This window comes from Octopus bimaculoides, chromosome 29 (assembly GCF_046866305.1).
Source record: "Octopus bimaculoides isolate indiv1 chromosome 29, ASM4686630v1, whole genome shotgun sequence".
NCBI lineage: Eukaryota > Metazoa > Mollusca > Cephalopoda > Octopoda > Octopodidae > Octopus > Octopus bimaculoides.
The window spans coordinates 13,022,825-13,046,824 of NC_142956.1; the positions used below are offsets into that span (position 1 = coordinate 13,022,825).

The window sequence follows — 24,000 nt, forward strand, 5'->3', positions numbered from 1 at the left end:
GAACATACACACACACACTCTCTACACACATTTACACACATATACGTGCACAAAGATATCTATTAGCATATACACATATATACATACATATACACATCGACACATTTACATAACACCTATGCACAAACACACACACATCCACACACACACATATCTAGATATGCCAATACATAAACACATGTATATATATATATATATATATATATATATATATATATATATATATATATATACATATACATAAACATTTATACACACATACATGTATACACACATTTACAAAACATCTATGCACAAACACATACATACCCATACACACACACACGCATACACACACACATACACACACACGCATACATACACCTAATCACACAACTGTTACATAAAATTTCTAAAATTTCAGCCAACAGGAATTTACGACCAACTTTTAGCATTCCATTAACACCAAAATCTGCTGAAATGCAGGACCAAACTCTATTGTGGCATCAGAGAAGTGAGAAATGTCAGAAAGAGGCTGTCACTCTTGTGGAACTCTTGTCAAAGACAGTGTTGGAATGGCAGCAGTGAAGAATCTGTTGTAATCTATCTATTCAAAAAAACAATACCTACTAAAACACATACACACATATAGAAAGAGAGAAGGATAAAGACCCCTTTCAGTCATAAATGACCAACGGATTGCACCTAGAAAGTTCCCCTCCGAGGCACAAGTCTGGGCAAGGTTGTTTATGGAAGACCAGCAGTCGCCCATGCATACCAGCCTCCCCTCTTCATGCCCTCCGATGTTATCCAAGGGAAAGGCAAAGGGGCCGATACAACTTGGCACCAGTGACATCGCAAGTCATTTCTACAGCTGAGTAAACTGGAGCAACGTGAAATAAAGTGTCTTGCTCAAGAACACAACACACAGCCCGGATCAGGAATTGGTGTCACTTTCCAGTCTGATTTGGCATAGTTTCTATGGCTGGATGCTCTTCCTAATGCTAACCACTCCAAGAGTGTAGCGGGTGACCTTTACATGCCACCATCACAGGAACCAGTTACATAACACCAGCATCAGCCACAATTACAATCTCACTGGGTTTGACAGGTCTTCTCAAGCACAGTATATCACCGAAGGTCTCAGTCACTTGTCCCTGCATCCACAAGGCCCAGTGTTCGAACACTGCTTTTTATTTGTCACTGGCATGGGTGCCACTTACACAGCACTGGCACCAGTTACAACTTTGATTTCACTGGGCTTGACAGGTCTTCTCAAACACAGTATATCGCTCAATGTTCGAAGGGTGCTTTTTACATACCAGTGACATCAGCCACAACTACAGTCTAACTTAGCTTGACGGATCTTCTCTTTACATATATATCTATATATAAAAACTGCGAATGTGTCTCTGTTTGTATGTATGTGTGCCTCACTAAAACTCAACAACTGCCCAACAGATTTCATTCAAACTTTACACATGCCTTACTTAGGATCCACACAGTGTTATGGGCCCAAAAAATATTTCAACTTCTTGCCTAATGCGAACCTGCAGCAATCTTTCATCTCTTACGTGTCAAAAGTGAAACAATAACATCTCTATTGTAATGTGAGATAATGCTTTTAGTTTTAATAGTTTCAGTTTTAATAGTTTCACTATTAATACTGAAACTATTAAAAGTGAAACTATTATCTCATATATATATATGCATACATATATATATATTAGGTTACCTAGTATGAAATTTGTAGTAAGGTATATGGTAAACTTTGACAGCTGCTCATTTTGTGCCATTATTATATTTTGACAATCATTATTTTTGTTAGAAAGCTGACACATCTATTTCTTTATTCTAACTCATTTTGCGCTTTATAAAGTATTTATAAATCATTTTTTGCTATTTTTGTTTAGAGATGGATAAGTCAGAAATTCATACATTTTTGAAATATGAGTTCTTTCTTGGAAATACAGCATCATAGACAGCTTGGAATATAAATGGAGTCTTTCATTCTAATGTTATTACACAGCAGACAGTGTCAAATGCAAAATATTGTTCTTGTAACTTTGACCTCACAGGCCCAACACTTGAAAGGTACTTCTTACGTGTAACCAGCACAGGTGCCAATTATGTAACACTGGCATCAGCCACGACTACGATTGTCAATGAAGTCCATTCACAAGGCTTAGGTCAGCCTGGAGCTAGAGGAGAATGCACTTGCCCAAGGTGCTGCACAGTGGAATTGAAACCAAGGCCACACAGTTTGGTCTATGTTCAAGTTTATCTCATTAACACTTTGCAATTAATGCTTTTTCATCAGGCATTCTCTATTTTTTTGTTCTTATGATAGAAGTCTGTCATATATATATAATATACATGTGAGTGTACATGTGCATGTTATGGTCTCTAGACATAAATGAGTGTCAACATTCCATAAGCAGTGTCCTTTATTAACATTCTAATGTGAAAACATGAAATGAGCATGGGTAAATACTACTTTGCTTTGAAAGAGGTGAAGGTTGGTGACAGGAAGGGCATCCATTCATACAAAATCTCCCTCAACAAATTCTATCTGACTCATCCAAGCATGGAAAAGAGGATGTTGAAACAATACTGATGATCAAACCCTGCCCTCCCACCACCACACACACATACACACGTGTGTGTCTACACAGGTTCAAAAATTACAGATCAAATCACATGAGAAACAAAATAAAAATAAAATTTGATTGCTACTTTAACACCCAAAAAGAGATTACAAAAGTGGAAGTGTCGTTGATATTTTGAGCTGAGGCTCTTCATCACAAAGTTGGAAAGAGAGAAGAAAGAAAGGTAGCGGGAGGAAGGAAAGAAGAAAACAAATGAAAACTTCCTTTCTCTTGCCTAGCACAACACACATATTCATCGCACGTAAGCACAAACAATATTTAGCGCTAAACTGAGAGTTGCATGTCTTTTAAGGCAATGCAATATCACATTTAAAGAATAATTCTTGTAGAAAAGTAATTAACCTTTTTGATACCAACCAACTAGAGACTGCCCCAGGTTCTATGGTACCCACTTCCTGATTTAAAATGATCTAAATAAAAATCTTCTATCAAAATTTTGTATTAATTTTATGTTCCAAACACCAAAGTTATTTTACTAAATTCTTCACTGTTCTCCTCTGCCAGAGACAACCCTCCCCTCCCCCCAGTTTTGTGATGGAATCTTCCTGTTTTAAAGTGATCTAAATTAAAACCTTCCATCAAAATTGTCAATTTATGTTTCAAACACTGGCTTAATAATGAGAAAGTTATTTGATAAAATTCTTCATTATTTTCAAAATTAATTGAAACAGAGCCATCATAATTTCTTCAGAAATTTATCAAGAGGATTAACCCTTTTGATAGCAATGCATACAAGACTCATCCTAGTTCTATGGTAGAAGCTTTCTGCTTTCATCTGATTCGAATATTAAAATTTATTTTACAAAATTGATCATATATGGCTGTATGGTAAGAAGCTTGCCTCCCAAATACGTGGCCCTAGGTTCAGACCCACTGTGTAGCACCTGGGGCAAGTGGCTTCTATCATAGTCTCAGGCCAATGAAAGCCTTGTGGTGGACTTGGTCAGAGAAAACTGAAAACTGTGTGTGTGTGTGTGTGTGTGTGTGTGTGTGTGTCTGTGTGTGTGTGTAGTTTAGGTTACTTGAAACATGTTTGCAATAATAAGTGTCGCGTGATGGAAATAAACACAATTACCAAACTTTCATTCATAAATTCATTTATTATTTCGTTCTTTTGTATTTCAATTTGCACATTAAGGTTCTTTGAATATGTCCGATGTATTTTAAGGTTAAATAGTAATTCCGTTTACGTTTGTGTATCTGAGATATTTTGATTGGACTATATAGTCATTGGTGTTACATTACTTTCTATATTCTGTAACTGTCACAATATACTTCTCTAGGCCTGGATTTTTTGTGGGGCGGGGGCCAGTTGATTAGATCGACCCTAGTACTCAACTGGTACTTAATTTATCAACCCCGAAAGGACGAAAGGCAAAGTCAATCTCAGCAGAATTTGAACTCAGAACATAAAGAGAGACGGTCATAATATACAAGCATTTCTCATGGCACCAGAACACTGTTTACAGATGCTTACATTTGTTATGTTTTCCGTGAATTTTTCACGGATCTGTTCTGGCACTGTCTTTCTATACATCACTGGTCAGGGAGATGAATCACTGCTGTCTCCAGCAGTCAAGCGTCCATCATGGACAAGACCAACAAAGGTTGAAATAATGTGATCTGGTGGTCTCACCACTGGAGGTAGCAGAGATTTATCTCCCCTGCTAGCAATATAAACAAGAGTGCATTTTGCACCAAAACACCAATATGAGAGTTTCTCTCATTGCTTCTACCAAAGTATAGTTTGTTCTAACACAACGTCCATGTTTAAATGGCAATAAATATTACCTTTAGTTAATTAATGGTTCCAAAACAACAGCTTAATAGTGACAAAATTATTTTTTCTAAATTCTTCATTATTCTTTATTGATACAAACCCACCTCAGACCTCACCCTGCAACCCACTTTTATGATACAAATTTCCTGTTTTAAAGTGAGCTAAATTAAAACTTTTCATGGAAATCTCTTTAATTTATGTTTTACCAGATTAATAATGACAAAGTTATTTTATTAAAGTTTACATTGTTTTCAAAATTGATTGAAACAATGGCATTATATTTCAGCAGAAATATGGTAAGTAGCAAAGGACTTAACCCTTTTCAAATCAACTCATGGGATCATCCTTGGTTCTATAACACGGACATCCTGTTTTAAAGAATTGTCAATTTTAACCTTCTAAAAAATTTCCATGCTAATTTATGTTCCTTTACCAGCTTGATAATGTCAAAATTCTTTAACTAAATTCTTTGTTATTTTTAAAATATATTTGAAATAAAGGCGAAGAATTTCAAAAGAAATAGGGTAAGAAAAGGGTTAATTAAAACCTTCCATCGAAATTTCTTGTTAATTTATGTTCCAAACACCCACTCAATAATGGCAAAGTTATTTTAATAAATTCTTCCTTATTTCCAAACTTAATCACAACAAAGCCAGTAGATTTCAACAGAAATATGGTAGCAAAAGATTTAAAGTGATCTAAATTAAAAAATCTTCCATCAAAATTTCATGTTCCTCTATGTTCCAAACACCAGTTTAATAATGGCAAAGTTATTTTACTAAATCTGTCTTTATTTCCTAACTTAATCAAAACAAAGACAAGTGAACCAAATTAAAAACTTCTATCAAAATTTCATGTCAATTCATGTTCCAAATATTAGTTTAATAATAATTGTGACTTAATTTTGCCAGTTGAGTACAACTGGAGCTGTGTAGAATACAGTGTCTTGCTGACAGAAACAACCCACCACCAGGTACTGAACCCACATCCTTACAACCATGAAACAAATAACCAAACCACTAAGCCACATACCTTCACTTACTCATTTCCAAGCCTACTGTATCCCATTTGTTGCTGTATGTCTTACTAAATATAGACCCCTATAGGTTTCAATTAGATTCTATCTAAAATAATCAGCAACACAAATTTGTTTTGTAAAATAGCTTAACAGCTATAACTTTTTTTTAGTTTGTTTCTAAGTAAATGCGATTTCTGGAACACAACTTGTCAGAAAGTGCATACAGAATCCAAAAGATGGAATTTTCCATCTCAAAGTAATTCCAATTACAGGTAAAATGCAGGTAATGTCAGAAACGTAAAAGATTATTTAAATTTTATTTAAATATCACCTGATAAATTTAGTTATTTGCCAATATTCATCTTCAGTGTATATGTATATATTTATACAACAGACATGTCGAATGTACAAGAATTGGATTTTCAATTGAACCTTAGTGCATATCATAAAGCAGGTGCGCCAAACAAGGAGAATAGCACGAGATACAGGAATTTATCAAAATGTTTGAACAAAACTATAAAAGGAAATAAATTTACACATGCATACATCAATATGCTCACAATAATCGTAAACGGATTCACTAATATAATTAAGCAAAATTTGTCACTCACTTTACAGGTAAATTGAAATCACAGGTAAATAGAATACAATGAAATACAAAAAAAAAGAAATAAATAAAATGACAATGTGGTAAACCTGAAAATAAACTAATCTGTAGAATTAAAGTGTGTGTGTGTGTGTGTGTGTGTGTGTGTGTGTACAGGCATAGCTGTCTGGTTAGGGAGCTTGCAGTGAAATCACATGGTTGTGGGTTCAGTCCCAATGTACAACACCTTTGCCAAGTGTCTTCTGCTACAGCCTGGGGCTGACCAATGCTTTCTGAGTGAATTTGGTTGACAGAAACTGTGTAGGTGTCTACTGTATATATACATGTATATGTATGCATATATGTACATATATGTGTGTATATTTGCATATACTTATATATCTTGAAATATAAGTTGATGTATATATATATATATATATATATATATATATATATATATGTACATATATTGTCACCACCAATTTATGTCAGTTTTCCATGCTGGCATGGGTTGGATGGTTTGACTGAAAACTGGTAAGCTGCACCAGGTTCCAATTTGATTTGGCATGGTGTCTATGTATATATGTGTATATATCTATTTGTGCATATGAGTATATATATATGTGTTTGTGTGTGTGTATATATACATATGTATGTATATAGGTATATATATATCTATGTGTGTGTATAAAACATATGAGAGAAAGAAAATAGAATTGAAGAATTGATGAGGCTTCTTACTTTTCAGTAGGATTGTTTCGACTCATCATGCATCGATGCCTCTCGATGCCTCACAGGTGCGTCTCATTAGGTGACTTGTCAAAAGGTACCACATTTTTAAATTTCTGTTTTGCACATTTCGATTAGAATACATTTTGGTAGCTGTGGTGTGTTACTCGTCTACATGAGGAAATAATTAATGATGTAGGATTCATTTTATATAAGCAACAAGGTCACTTATATGCATGTTGTTGTTGTTGTTGGCACTCCGTCGCTTACGACGTCAAGGGCTCCAGTCGATCCGATCAACGGAACAGCCTGCTTGTGAAATTAACGTGCAAGTGGCTGAGCACTCCACAGATACGTGTACCCTTAATGTAGTTCTCTGGGATATTCAGCGTGACACAGTGTGACAAGGCTGACCCTTTGAATTACAGGCACAACAGAAACAGGAAGAAAGAGTGAGAGAAAGTTTAGCTTCATTACTATAGGCAACAGTCTGGATACTTATTGATCAGACCATGTGTGTGTGTGCATATATATATATATATATATATATATATATATATATATATATAAAAACAAATAGTAAATGAGTATATGCATATATACGTACAGGTATGTGCATACCGACATCCACCTGTATGTATAGCTGCATATCTGGGTACAGGACATTGCAAACAAAACGTAGACGAGAAAACACACAAGCCACATAGAGAACATTCTACTTCATCAGCTACCCACGTTTTAACACCGGCGTTTCGAAGAGCTTGGGCAGGATGCATCGTTAAAACGGCTCATCCCATGGACCGCAGATTATATATATAGGGCCCTAGACAAACTTAAGCTAAGTATTAAGGTTGTTGAAAGGCCAGGCAACCCTATCAAATCCCTTATCAGTAGAACATACCCTTTCAGTAGAACCCCCTGCACTGATAGGAACTGTATCGTATGTAGATTTAGCCCACAAACGAACTGCAAAACCAGAAATGTGGTCTATAGTATAAGATGTACAGAGGGACGATGCAGAAATAAGACAACGACATATGTAGGCGAAACAGCAAGGAGTATAGGGGAGCGGGCAAACGAACATTGGAGGGAACTTAAGGAAGGGAAGAACTCATCAGTTCTGTACCAGCACGCTGAGCAAGAACATAGAGGCTCAATCAACAACATAGAAATTAAAATCTTATCTACACATAGCAGTGATGCAGCACTTAGACAAATTACTGAAGCTACACACATAATAGAAGGGAAACCTAGCCTGAATAGGAAACTAGAATGGAACACTAACATACGCCACTAACAAACCTAACATCTGACAACTAACATCTGACAACATGTTACCCATAAAACAATAATAGGAACAAAGTATAATACAATACATAGATAAACAAATGGAATTAAATACTACATACGTTAACAAAATTTAATTAAACACATTAAAAAAAAAAAAAAAAAAAAAAAAAAAAACACACACACACACACACACACACACACACACACATGAACATATAAATAAATAAAAACTAATACAAATGAACACGTATTAACAGAGAATATAGGTGATACAGACACTCCCCATACACACATGCACTTACAAAAGACACAGACACATTGAAGGACACGCATGCGTAGACACATACAATAGGAATACAAAATACAAAATGGCTGATAGTTAGCAAGGTGAGACACACATAAGAAAGAAGGAAACAAAGGACCACTGATGAGGTCACAGAAGTGTGATGAAAGAACTCTGGCCGAAATAAGATTAAGATTAAGATTAATGTAATATAAAGCTGAAAAAAAAAAAAAAAATTAACACCAAATATACAGTGCGTGTGTTTTTATTGGCTAAACTGGCAATATGACCATCCCCAAGTACAACAATATATATATATATATATATATATATATATATATATATATATATATATATATATATATATTGTAGCTAGTTAGAGTAAATCGCAGCTGTTTTCTCTATGAGCACATCTGCTTACTCCATTATTATAATCCAAAATGTAGTCTCAGTTGCTTCTGTATATTGGTTCAAAATACATACTAAAATTGAGATTAATGGAAATATTTTTTGCAGAGTCATTGTATAACAAAATTGGAAATCTGAAATAATACCAATGAATGATACCAAAAAAATTTCCATTTTTTTTTTTTTGTTTACTGTCATATATGTGTGTGTGTGTATGCATATATATATATATATATATATATATATATATATATATATATATATACATATATATATATATACATATATATATATATACATGTATATATATATATATATATATATATATATATATATATATATATATATATATACATGTATGTATATATATATAAATATATACATATATACACACACACACATATAAATATATATACACATGTATATATACATATATAAATAGATATATATATATGCATATGTGTGTGTATATATATATATATATATATATATATATATATATATATATATATATATATACATATATATATATATATACATATATATATATATATATATATATATATATATATATATATATATATATATATACATACATATACATACATATACATACATATATATATTTACAGATATGTATGTGTGTGTGTGTGTGTGTGTGTGTGTGTGTTTGTGTGTGTGTGTGCATGTGTGTGTATGTACCAGGCGAACTTTACCAACTTCAACAAACACTGCTGCTGCTACTGCTGAAGTTTACCCAAACAATCAGTTGAGAACAACAGCTCATCAATGAAAGGTCATGGTTTACTACTACTACCAAGCCAAATTCAAACTAATAACAGATGAAAGTTCCTCTCTAAACAATGTCATATCTATATGCCCTGAAGAGATAACACTAATAATGCATAAATCACTGCATAAAAACATGCAACAATATGCAATTACTACAATCGAAATACATGTCAGACAATTATCATGAATAAGCTAACTGGAAAGAAACAGTCTTCATATTATCAATATTGTAGATATATGTATAAGCGCAGGGGTGCCTGTGAGGTAAGAAGCTTGCTTACCAACCACATGGTTCTAGGTTCAGTACCACTGCATGGCACCTTGGGAAAGTGTTTTCTGCTATAGCCTCGGGCCGACCAAAACCTTCTGAGTGGATTTGGTAGACGGAAACTGAAAGAAGCCTGTCGTGTATATGTATATCATCATCATCATCATCATCGTTTAACGTCCGCTTTCTATGCTAGCATGGGTTGGACGATTTGACTGAGGACTGGTGCAACCGGATGGCTACACCAGGCTCTAATCTAATTTGGCAGAGTTTCTACAGCTGGATGCCCTTCCTAACGCCAACCACTCAGAGATTGTAGTGGTGTATATATATATATATATATATGTATTCATATATTTTTTTATACCAAAAATTAGGCAAAAATATTGTATCTGTTAACAAACGTAGCAAAACACTCACAAGTGAGTTTTTGTATTTATATCAATTTAAATGAGAGCTCAAAACTGGTCCATTGAAAATACTTTATTATAATAATGAAAATGACCTATGACCATTTCGATGCAATATCCAGATTGATTCATCCATATTATAAAATATTATAAAATATTGTAAAATATGGGAAACTGCATCTCCTCAAGGCCTTATTATTATTAGTAACAAGCAGACAATAAAAATAGATAACATTCATATAAAACATTCATAGTTGACCTATGAAAAGATGCAAAAAAAAACAAGTTGAAAAGACATGAGATGTTATACAACCGTACATCATAATGGTGTTGAAATCATGAACATATCAAGCAAATGATTCAAATTAATGATGCCAGACTATGAAGTTCGGTAATGAACCAATCCGGAACGCTGTACATTTCGAAATATATATATATTTACATGTATGTATAAATATATAAAAAGATAAAGAGAGCAATGGTAAAGCTGGAAATATCCATAAAATATATTTCCAGCTTTACCATTGCTCTCTTTATCCTTTTATATATTTATACATACACACGCTAATACACGACTTATAATCCCCAATCCTGTTCATACAACGACTGGGGCATAACTAGTCAGTATACAGCACTTACTCGGTATTACCTGTATCTTTTGGGGTTTGGTTAAATCCAATACCCTCCTCAACCTTATATATACATGTATATATATGATGCTCTTCCATACAGTTTCCATATACCAAATTCTGTCACAAGGCATTGGTCAGGCTGGAACTATCACAGATAACACTTAACCAAAGTGGCATGCAGTGGGACTGAACCTGAAACCAGGTGATTACAAAGTGAGCTTCTTAACCACACCCTTATGCCTTTGCCTATCATGATAGGGATGATGATAATGGTGATGAAACAAACTGCAAAGTAAAAAGAAACTCTTTCGTTGCTCACCATTTTCTTCTCCTTCTTGACAATGGCGTCCAGGTACCGTGGGATCTGCGCTTCATATTTGACCGTGCCAGGCTGCTTGGTGTTGATGTTCTCAACCTTCTTTGGGGCTGCGCATGTAATGTTGTACTCCCCGGGACCAGGGACTTTGCTGATGCTGTAAAATCCTCTGCTGCTCGTGTAGTTACCAAAATGGCATCCCTTATAGGAGTTGTCAAAGAAACGGTATGGCTGTAAAAGACAGAGAAAGAAATATATATATATATATATATATAATAATATTAGGGGCAAAATCCAAAATTACAGGTAAAAACTCAATTAAAATCAATTTATAAAAAATTAAAATTAAATTGAGCTTTATAGATAAAATATATATAAAATATATAGTTTTAGGGAAAATAACCAAGTTTCAAGAACTCATCGATGAAAATCCACTTATACTCATTTATTGTGCTTTTAATTGTTAATTTTTCTATATGTGATAGTGGATTTTCATCGATGAGTTCTTGAAACTTGGTTATTTTCCCTAAAACTATATATATATATATATATATATATATATATATAATATTAGGGACAAAATCCAAAATTACAGGTAAAAACTCAATTAAAATCAATTTATAAAAAATTAAAATTAAATTGAGCTTTATAGATAAAATATATATAAAATATATAGTTTTAGGGAAAATAACCAAGTTTCAAGAACTCATCGATGAAAATCCACTATCACATATATAATAATATAGATTTAATCAAAAGATTAAATGTGGTACTTAAAATGTTTGAGGCACCAGAATTTGGTAGGGTAAAAACCAAAAACAAAATCAAGAGATTTGGTGAATAAAATTTGAAGAAAAGCAACAAAAATTCAATAGGTTATAGCAGTACGTACGTTTCGTACAAGCTCCATTTATTCATGTTGCTTTTCTTCAAACTATATATATATATATATATATACACACACACATGTACATATGATGGGCTTCTTTCAGTTTCCATCCACCAAATCTACTCATAAGGCTTTGGTCAGCCCGAGGCTATAGTAAAAGACCCTTGCCCAAGGTGTCACACAGTGGGATTGAACTCGGAACCATGCATTTGGGAAGCAAGCTTCTTATGACACAGCCACACCTGCACTGATTTATATGTAAAACAGTCGATATCTTCCAGCATTGCTGGAATGATATTGATTCAATATTCTATTTTGTATAATATAATAATATTCCAGCAATAATTCTGTTGGTAAAATATCAATGAAATAACTTTAGACTAATTAGAGTTGCTCACTCCATTCTCCTTGTTAATACTTACACACACACACACACACACGCACATATACTTTGTGGGTTAACAAGCCTACCATTGGTTTCATGCAAAGAGGCATCTCTTAAGAAAACAGTTATCAACCCAGTTACATGGGAACATTGGTACTCGTCTCCATAAAGAATATTTATCTGCCATTACAGTTTTGAGCACTCATTTTCACTCTTTTGTATTACTCTTTTACTCTTAGATGTCACAGCCATTTGACTGCAGCAATGCTGGAGCACTGCCTTTAGTCAAAGAAATCAACCCCAGGACTTACTCTTTGTAAGCCTAGTACTTATTCTATCGGTCACTTATGCTGAACCGCTAAGCTTCTTACCACACAGCCACGCCTGCACCTATATATATATATATATATATATATACACACACATTTTACAGACAAGAAAGTAAATTTTGAATGCAGTAGAGCATTGGAAACAGCAGAAAAATTAGGTGTTTTAACCTTTTACGACGGAAAAAAAAGTGTAGATGGTTGTTTTTGTGTCACTTCTAGTGATGTAGAATGTCTGTCTGTCTCTCTCCTTTTATGCATGTGCATCTAAACACACACACACACACACACACACACACACACACACACACACACACACACACACACACACACACACACCCACATAAAAGGAGAGAGAGGGAGAATACCGCACCAGAAGTGACACAGAAGCAACCATCTCATTCTTGGTCAACCCCTAAGTCTCCTGTTAGTTGATTCAGCTTGAAGAATTCATCTTGTGATTCTTTCCTGCAGCATTCTAATCACGTTTTTAACATTGGAGCTGTGGTCTCTCAATGTAAAGAAGTATCGGCTTGACCTTAAGAAACTCCCTGATCTCTGAGCATCAACCCTGTCTAGTAACATTATTTTTTTTTTTTTTTTTTTTTTTTTTACTGCCCACAAGGGGCCACACACAGAGGGGACAATCAAGGACAGACAAAGGGATTAAGTCGATTATATCGACCCCAGTGCGTAACTGGTACTTATTTAATCGACCCCGAAAGGATGAAAGGCAAAGTCGACCTCGGCGGAATTTGAACTCAGAACGTAGCGGCAGACGAAATACCTATTTCTTTATTGCCTACAAGGGGCTAAACATAGAGGGGACAAACAAGGACAGACAAACGGATTAAGTCGATTACATCGACCCCAGTGCGTAACTGGTACTTATTTAATCGACCCCCGAAAGGATGAAAGGCAAAGTCGACCTCGGCGGAAATTGAACTCAGAACGTAGCGGCAGACGAAATACCGCTAAGCATTTCGCCCGGCGCACTAACATTTCTGCCAGCTCCCCGCCTAGTAACATTATGTCTAGTAACATTATGCCACAGACCCTTCAGAGAAACCTCATTTCAAGTACTTCCACTCAGGATCATACTCTTTCAGTCATTACCCAACACCGATGAGGAATTCCTGGAGAGTTGAAGACTAACTTGTTTGTGAAGTTCTTACGTGAGAGCCTACACAAAGCTGAGCTAGCAGGGGCCGACAAGCCAAAACTTATCTCTCCTTCTTTCTTCAGATGCCATGTCCAGAATCTAAGGACATAAGCAATCATGTTCTACCACAATTCCCTGTTCCTTGTTTTCTGCATCAGTTCCACTTTTTGATATTTAATGCCTCTTTCTTCCAAACAGTTCATCAATCTTGCCTTCTACACCATCCTTCTGTCTCAGCTTCTTGTCCCTTCAATCTTTCCAGTCGTAGCTAAATTCTCCAGGCCCTCTTTCCGCATCACATGACCAAGAAATCTCATGTGTTTGGCTTTTATCAGACAAAGCAATTTCTGCAGCCGAGGTCATCAGTTCTTCATAAATCAGTCTGCCTGTCCATGCTTTCCTCAATGTCCCTCATACGTAGGACATGGGTAATCATGTCCAGCCTCAATTCTCTGCTCTTTGTTTTCTTAAAGAATTTCATTTCCTGCTAATTAATGCTTCTTTCTTCCAACCGTTCCTTCTCCTTCTTCTGCTTCGTTTCCCTTAAATCTTTCTGATCATCGCAAAATTCTCCAAGCCCTCTTTCCTTGTTACATGACCAAGAAATTTCCGTTGCTTGGCCCTTATCTCATGGAGCAGTTTCCTGCAGCCTGATTCATCACTTCATCATCAGACAAGTTGTTTGTCCATGCTATCCTCGAATTGATATAAAAATCATAAATTTAATTTAGAAAAAATGTCCTTAAATTATTTCATTAAATCTCTCCAAATTTTTAAATATATTTCAAGATTAATCCAAATTCGAGGCAGATTATATTTCATCATGTAATACTCAAAGAATATGATCCCCCAAAAAGTTAAATTATGCCAGTGTAACCAGAATCATGTACTTCTGTTTCAATATGGTTTATGAAATTTTGGTTTATCTCACAATGCTGAATGTGATAAATATCATCAAATTGGATAGCGACAGAGAGTCATAGGAATCTGTGCAATCAGATGATGATGATGTAACAATAGATGAGGATAAGGCAAGGAAATCAAAACATAGCAATGCTAATACAACTGACTAATCCCTTCTGTTCAAATGATTCTGGTTGGAGTGTCACATGAATTTCACCCCCAGAGACTCATCTCTAATTACACTTCAATTAATCTATTGTTAATTATCATTACCATTAAAATAGTTTTGCCTGAATTCTTGGCAATTAATAAAACAATAATTTTCTTTTCTTTTTGTAAGTTAATTAGTGAACTGCTAATAAAAGATTACATAGATGTCTGTTTTAAGGTGCTGACAGTAATGCGTTGGGGGTGGGGTTAGATGATTAGTTTTAGCTTCTGCTCATCTTCATAGGAATCTCTGTGTGTATGTGTGTGTCTGTGCATGTACATGCATGTGTGTGGGTGTGTATGGAGTAATGGATAAATAGATACATAAATAGATATCTATACATACACATACCTGTGTTTATATAGATAGAATGATAGATATGCAAAGATTTCTCTCTCTCTCTCTCTCTCTGTATATATATATATATATATATATATATATATATATATGTATATATATGTGTGTGTGTGTGTGTATGTGTATATATATATATATATATATATATATATATATATATATACTGATAGAAAGACAGAGGGAGGAGGAATTGTCTATATACATACGTTATATAAACACAGACATATAATCATATAAATATAAATGTATACTTGATTATATTTCTATACATATATATATCTATGTGTGTGTGTGCACATTTGTGAGTTCATACACACACACACACACACACACACACACACATGTATGTACATATCTATCTAAATAAATAGATAGCTAAAGACGTATATTTATATACATTTATATATTTTTATACACACGCTCAATCACATATACTTACACATATATGCATACATATACATATGTACACACGCCCACATATATATCTCTGTGTGTATGTTATACATTGTAGATTTTGAATTTCCTGTTAGTCAGCAACATACAAAGTTTGATTAATTGAAACGAAGGACTTAGAAGATGGTCAGAGGTTGAATCGACTGTCATATGTGATGTGACCTCTACAATCAGCAAATTTCAGTCTCGATTAAGCTAAGGCCCGCCTGCCGGCTCCGCCATCACTGCAACCATTGCCCCCCCACCACCACCACCACCACCATACTCGCCACCGCCACCACCATCACCATGAGCTAAATCTCTCATTTTCTTTTTGTCGACATCTCCCATCTTCTTTGCAAACATCAAATCCGTCACTCTCATCATCATCATCATCATTATCATAATGAAGATCATCGTTGTCAAAATCATCTCCACGACCACCATCATTGCCACCACCACAACCAACACCATCATCATCATCATAACTACTGTCGTCATCACCACCATCATCATCATCAAACATTACCATTGTTATCATCATCATCATCATCACCATCACTATCATCATCATCATCATCACCTTTATCACCATCATTTTCATCACCATCATCATCATCTCCATAAGGAATGCTGCTAAAATTTACGTAATCAACATTAGCAATAAACCCAGTACCATGTTTGCCATTTTTATTTCATTCCACTACCAACCACTATTACCAACAACTACTACCACCACCACTACCACCAAGAACTGCCACCACCACCACTACTACCAACAAATACCACCAAGAACTACCACCACCACTACCATCAACTACCACCACCACCACTACCACCACCACCATCACCACCACCACCACCACCATCACCATCACCACTATCAATGGTATTGTCATTATCATTATGCTTACCGCCAACTACCACCTTTAACAGCACTGCCACCACCACCACTACCAACAACATCCCAACCACCAACGTCCTCTTCTTCCTTCTCCTCCTCCTTTTCCTCATCACCACCGCCCTCCCTACTATTGGTACCACTGCCATCACAACTGTCATCTTCACCACCACCACCACCGCCATTACAAACATCATTCTCATCATCATCATCATCACTATTATCTTTATCATTACTGAGACCACCACTACCATTAACCCCACCACCATCACCACCACCTTCACAATCACCAACATTAATACATCTGCTGACAACACCACCACCACCACCACCACCACCACCACCACCACCACCACCACCACCACCACCATCACAACCACCACTCCCACTACCAAAACCATCATCACCAACATCATCAACAACACAGCCTCTGTCACCTGCACCGTCTTCTATTTCCCCTTTTCCACCTCCCTGCCTCCGCCCTCCCTCTTTCCCTCCCTTCTCCCGCCCATCTTTTGGAAGATTCTTAGAGGTTGCGATCCTTGGGAAGATAGCCAAAAATCTACACGTGTTGACACTGGAGCAACAAGCTATGCGAAATAAATTCTACGGCAAGAATTTGGAATCTAAGAATTTAACTCTCTTTGATCTGGAAAGGAAAACTGCCTTGTTGATCCGACAGAATTCTCTGCCTTTGATGTGTGACCCCTTGTAATTATATTGTTTGGGTATTGATTTCTCAAGGGTTTTGCTCCGGTGCCTGCCTTCTTGAAGAATTTTTACCCCTTTAAGAAACAGCAAAATTTGATTCAAGTCAATTGTCTTGAAGGATTAAGAATTTCTCTTCGTGATAACATGGTTCCGATCTCCACAGCTCTGTGACGTCACAGACGCTTCAGGATAAGAACAACAGGCTGTGTTTTTGTTTTAAAAAAAAACAAACAAAACAAATTAACTTTGAAATTACTCAGTCCACCTAGGTGTAGAACAGGTGCCACTAGGCAAAAAAAATAAACCCAAAAACACACTTCTTGGAGCCTGGATAATTCATTTCTAAATCACTCAGTCCACTTACCTGTAACACAGGCTCCACTATGTAAAATAAACCCACTTGTGTTTGAAACCTGACCACAAAATTTTAAAATTATGCGGCCCCTAGCTATAAACAGGTGCCACTTGTATTTGAAACCTGAACATTTAACTTCTAAATTGCCCTGCCCTGAGCTGTGAAAAGGTGCCATAATGTAAAAAAAAAAAAAACACTTCTGTTTGAAACCTGGATAATTAAATTTCATAGGAGCAGGTGTGGCTGTGTGGTAAGTAGCTTGCTTACCAACCAAATGGTTCCGGATTCATTCCCACTGCGTGGCACCTTGGGCAAGTGTCTTCTACTATAGCCTCGGGCCAAACAAAGCCTTGTGAGTGGATTTGGTAGACGGAAACTGAAAGAAGCCTGTCGTATATATGTGTGTATATATATATATATATATATATATATGTATGTATGTATATATGTATGTGTGTGTATATGTCTGTGTGTCTGTGTCCCCCCCCACCACCAACATCGCTTGACAACCGATGGTGGTGTGTTTAGGTCCCTGTAACTTAGCGGTTCGGCAAAAACGACTGATAGAATAAGTACTAGGCATCCAAAGAATAAGTCCTGGGGTCGATTTGCTCAACTACGTATATATGTGTGTATATGTGAATATATACAACAGGCTTCTTTCAGTTTCCATCTACCAAACCAACTCACAAGGCTTTGCTTAGCCAAAGAATATAGGAGAAAACACTTGCCCAAAGTGTCATGCAGTGAAACTGAGCCCAGAACCATGTAGTTGGGAAGCAAGCTTCTTACCACACATACCTATCTATCTATCTCTATATATACATATATACACACATATATATATGCATACGTGTGTGTTTTTATATATATATATGTATGCATATATGTGTGTTTGTGTATATATAAATACATATATTTATATATATATATATATATATATATATATATATACACCAGGCCTCTTTCAGTTTCCTTCTACCAAACCCACTCACAAGGCTATAGTAGAAGGTACTTGCCTAAGGTGTCACACAGTGGGACTGAACTCAGAACCATTCGGCTGGGAAGCAAGATTCTTACCACACAGCCACACACGCAACCTCCATCTATTTCCTTTGTAATTTTTCGTTTCTTACAGATCGTCATGCGATACTTTATCTCTTCAATTTTTCCCATTTCAATGACATGGAGCTGGGATAAATTCCTTTGCAATACAAAGCTGGTTGCGTGGGGAGGGGCATGTGAGGAAAGGGGTGAGTAGCTGGACCAGTGGTGACGGCGGTGGTCATCATTGTTGGCAGGGTTAGTTAACCTATTTGTGCAATTAAACACAGGTGTAATTAGTTAAATGTAGTTGACTTTAGAAAGATAATGCCACCTAATTAAAACTTTGCACAAACATTAAACCATCCAATTAAGAAATCCTGCAATTTACGAGGGGCTACCTTATTGTTTAATTAACTTTAACGAACAAAACCCCCAATGCATGTTTGAGAAACCCCCACACACACAGACACACCTCCATCATCATCATCATGGTTTAACATTCACTTTTCCATGCTTGCATGGGTCAGGAGATTATCTGAAACAAGTTAACTACAGCCAGAAGTCCTTCCTCTCACTAATATTCACTTGTGTAATGCTTTTGCATGCTTCAGTCGCTAGGCTGTGGCCATGCTAGAGCACAGCCTCGAAGGGTCTACTAGGACAGTTTCACCCCAGTGATTGTATTACATTTGGAATTTTTTTCGTTTTTCTTTTATTTGTCAGTCATTTGATTGCGGCCATGCAGGAGCACGACATTGAAGAGTCTTTTAGTTCAGAAATCGACCCTCATTTTTATTCTTTGTATCGGGCTCTTTTGCCGAACCGCTAAGTTACGGGGACATAAATACACCAACATCAGTTGTCAAGTGATGGTGACAAGACAAACACAGACACAAAGACACACACACATAAATATACATGTGTGTGTGTATGTGTGTGTGTGTATATATATATATATATATATATATATATATATATATATATACAAACACGAATGGCTTCTTTCAGTTTCCATCTATCAAATCCACTAACAAGGCTTTCGTCGGCCTGAGGCTACAGGAGAGCACTTGTTTTTTGGTGCCATGCAGTGGGACTGAAAAGGGAACCATGTAGCTGGGAAGTAAGGTTCTTACCACACAGCCATGCCTGCATCTATTTATCATCCTCATCCTTTTACATCTGTTTTCCATGCTGACATGGGTTGGATGGTTTGACAAGAGCTGGCAAGCCAGAGAAATATGCTAAGCTCTATTTTCAGCTTTCTATAGCTGGATGGTCTTCCTAACACTAACCATGTTATAGATTGTAAATGTACAGGGTACCTTTATTGTGGCACCAGCATCAGTAACATTTCCCAAATAGCTTCCAAGGCAAAAACCCCTCAACTAGGAATGTAGTAATATTGGGGGAAGTGATTTGTACCAGGTGATGAGGGGGTTAGAAAGAAAAAATAGAGGGACAGAAACTGGTGCCTGACTGTAGAAGAGTAACAAGGGTACCACAGGTGGAAAAGGAGGGAGACAAGGAGAGAATTAGTGAGAAAGACAGAATGGACCAGAGAGAGAAAGAAAATGAGAGAATTTGATGGAGATGCACTCTCAAGGTACAGCGGAGCAGGGGTGAATAATGATACAGATAATTAGACTGGAGGAGAGGTGGTAGAGATGGGAGAGAGGACTGATACTTACAGGATATACATTACATAACCAAAACATACTGTCAAATCATCAGAGATGTGTAACATTTATATGTAGTTTTACCGGATTATTGAATTGTTGGAAGATATAACCATTGTTGAGATGGTGTTCAACAGCTGGTAGCTCCCTCTGTGTTTTATTTTGTTTTGTTCTCTACATGTACTCTTGTATTCTGTGACATACTCAAACACCAGATTCACAACATGAATACAATAATATTACTGGGAATGCATAGATTTCTAAATACTGGTTATTTATCATGCGATTTGAATGGTATGCGAGGATATAACTGTATGAATACATTCGTACATACTCACACAAACACACACACATATGTAAAGATGGAAGAAGAAGAAGAAGAAGGAGTAGAAGAAGAAGAATTGGAAGAAGAAGAAGAAGAAGAAGAAGAAAAGGGTGGTATTTTTGCTTGCACTGGTGGCAATCACAAACAATGCTGTGAAGCAGCGAATGTTTGTGAAGTTGGTAGGACATCAAAAGACATTGTCACCATGTGTCTGCTTCATTCCTCAACAGAACTGGTCACAGTCTGTACACACACACACAATCTTTCTCTCTCTCTCTCTCTCTCTCTCTCTCTCTCTCTCTCTCTCTCTCTCGCTCTCTCTTTCAAAGGCAGATGTATCAGATGGCGAGTATTATTCTTACACCAATGACACCACGCAATGTCTGTTTCGGGGTGGTGGGCATGAGAGGACGAGGAGGGGGCATATAGGTGTGTATGGAGTGTGAGAGTGTACGCGTGTGTTCATATGGATATGTGGGTGTATATATATTTCTCCTCTCTCTTTTTCTCTAAGGGTTAGGTCAAAGCATGCGGATTAGTAGTTAGGCAAGTCGAACCCATGATCGTAAGATTGTGAGTTCAATTCCCAGACTGGACTGCATATTTTGTTCTTGAACAAAACACACTGCTCTTTTCCATTCGGCAGCAAACTGGTGACCCTGCAATGAAATAGCCTTCCAATCAGGAGGGATATTCACCTGCTTGCTTGGCCAGTAGAGCAGCATCATTTGAAATCCAAGACGAAGCAAATCATATTGTAACTAATGATGCATAACAACATCTAATATTCTGGTCAATACCAGAATCAATATATATATATATATATATATATGAGTGGACAAAGAAAAGAAATCCCAATCAAACTATTTTGAAAAATATATATATATATATATATATATATATATATATATATATATATAATCATAAATATATAGGGATCAGCATGAATTGCTTCACCAACATACTGAAAATTTAGAAATAGCAGTTCCTTGCTATTTCTAAATTCCCTGCCCTATATCTATCTATCTATATATATATATATATATATATATATATATATATATATATATATATTACGGAGATGCACTTGCATAGCAAGTGACCTGATCTGAGATCGTGTGCTGGAACGAAAACAATTGCAGCGTGGAAGGTGTTTATAAGCCATTTAAAATAACACACAAAATCCGTCAGATTCACTTCAACATTTAAATTTAATTTGTCAAAATATTTTCGTCGCTTTGAGACCGCGACCTGTTCACTGACAAAATTCTGTGCTGTATATATATATATATATATATATATATACACACACACACACACACACACACACACACACACACACATACATATATATATATATTTACATTCTGCTCACCTAACTTGGAGCTGTGTTGACTATACCCAACGGGCTTGTTGCCTCAATTTAAGTACCTAACCCAACTGAATCTTAATTATATTCTACATATATGTATGTATACTTTTTTACTTGTTTCAGTCATTTGACTGCAGCAATGCTGGAGCACCGCCTTTAGTCAAACAAATCACCCCCAGGACTCATTTTTTGTAAGCCTAGAACTTATTCTGTTGGTCTCTTTTGCCGAACTGCTAGGTGACGGGGATGTAAACACACCAGCATCGGTTGTCAACTGATGTTGGGGGGGAGGGGACAAACAAAGACAAATAAACATATACACACACATACATTTATCTATCTATATATATATATATATATATATATATATAATTATGTGTATTTCTTCTATCTTAATGAATAAAAATTCTTCTGATAGAATAAATGGGTTAATAGAAACCAATGTAGCAAAGAACACAAAATAACTGTGGTTTAGTTCCTGTTTTTAAGGCAGGAACTCCTTGAAATTTTGGGTATTTGAGTATATTTAAGAATTTAAGGAATGGAGAAAACGCATGTTATAATTGCATACTTTATTCCTACATATGTTTCAAAGGATTACAACCTGTGTGATCCATAGGGATCTTTGATATTATATATATATATATATATATATATATATATATATATATATATATATATAAACACATTCAACATTTGCATGAGCACAAATATGATACTCAATAGTTCACTGATGGTGTTATGGTAGTTAAGATATTGATATTATGGAGAGAATGATAGATAAAAACAAGTGAATGGAGGAGAATGTTATAGACAAAGTGTGAAGGAGAGATTAGCTAAATATATCAATTAGTTGAGTATATGATTATTTCTGTAATTGAATTCATTGGGTATGGAAACAGCTGTCGGCACAATTATGAGGTAGTGAGTTCGATTCCCAGACCAGGCTGTGTGTTGTGTTCTTGAGCAAGACACTTTATTTCACATTGCTCCAATTCACTCAGCTCTAGAAATGATTTGTGACATCACTGATGGAGCCGAAATGCATTGGCCTTTGCCTTTCCCATGGATAACATCAGTGACATGGAGGCTGGTATGCATGAATGACTGCTGGTCTTCTATAAACAAATCTTGCCTGGGCTTGTACCTTGGAAGGGATCTTTCTAGTGCAATCCCATGGTCAATCATGACCAAAGGGGATCTTTACCCTTTACCCCATGTACATATAATGACGTGGAGAGAGGAGGCTGGTATGCATGGCCAAACCTGTGCCTCAGAAGGGAATTTTCTAAGAGCAATCTGGCAATCATTCATGATCAATGGGGGTCTTTACCCTTTTACCCTATGTACATATAATGGTGTGGGGAGAGGAGGCTGGTATGCATGGGTGACTACTGGTCATCCATAAACAACCTTGCCTGGACTTGTGCCTCAGAAGGGAATTTTCTAGGTGCAATCTCAGGGTCATTCATGACCAATGGGGGTACATATAATGGTGTGGAGACGGGAGTGGGGAGGCTGGTATGCATTGGTAACTGCTGGTCTTCCATAAATAACCTTGCCCAGACTTGTACTACAGAGGGGAACTTTCTAATCGCAATCCCATCATTCATGACCGAAAGGGGGTCTTTACTATTAAAAGAAGGTAGGTGCAGGATTAACAAAATTTTTACCGGCAGCATAATTAAAGACTTTGTGTCTTGGGAGGGTCACTTCACTAATAATAACACATGCACTGGTTCGATATCACTTCTGTAATATCTAACCAGTTAACTGGTTAGATATCTA

The 24,000-nt window shown here is 36.1% G+C and overlaps 1 protein-coding gene across 5 annotated transcripts in view; it reads right to left on the minus strand.

Moving 5' to 3' along the window:
• LOC106875495 (sperm-tail PG-rich repeat-containing protein 2-like) overlaps window positions 1-24,000 on the minus strand; it is a 697,644-nt gene that overhangs the window by 490,961 nt on the left and 182,683 nt on the right. For all 5 annotated transcript variants that reach the window (XR_016239049.1, XR_016239048.1, XM_089345563.1 and 2 more), the window contains one exon: window positions 11,164-11,391. Coding sequence is in view for 3 of the 5 variants with exons in the window: in XM_089345563.1 (XP_089201689.1) it covers window positions 11,164-11,391 (228 nt within the window). In the remaining 2 variants the exon portion in view is untranslated. The remainder of the gene's footprint in view (window positions 1-11,163; window positions 11,392-24,000) is intronic.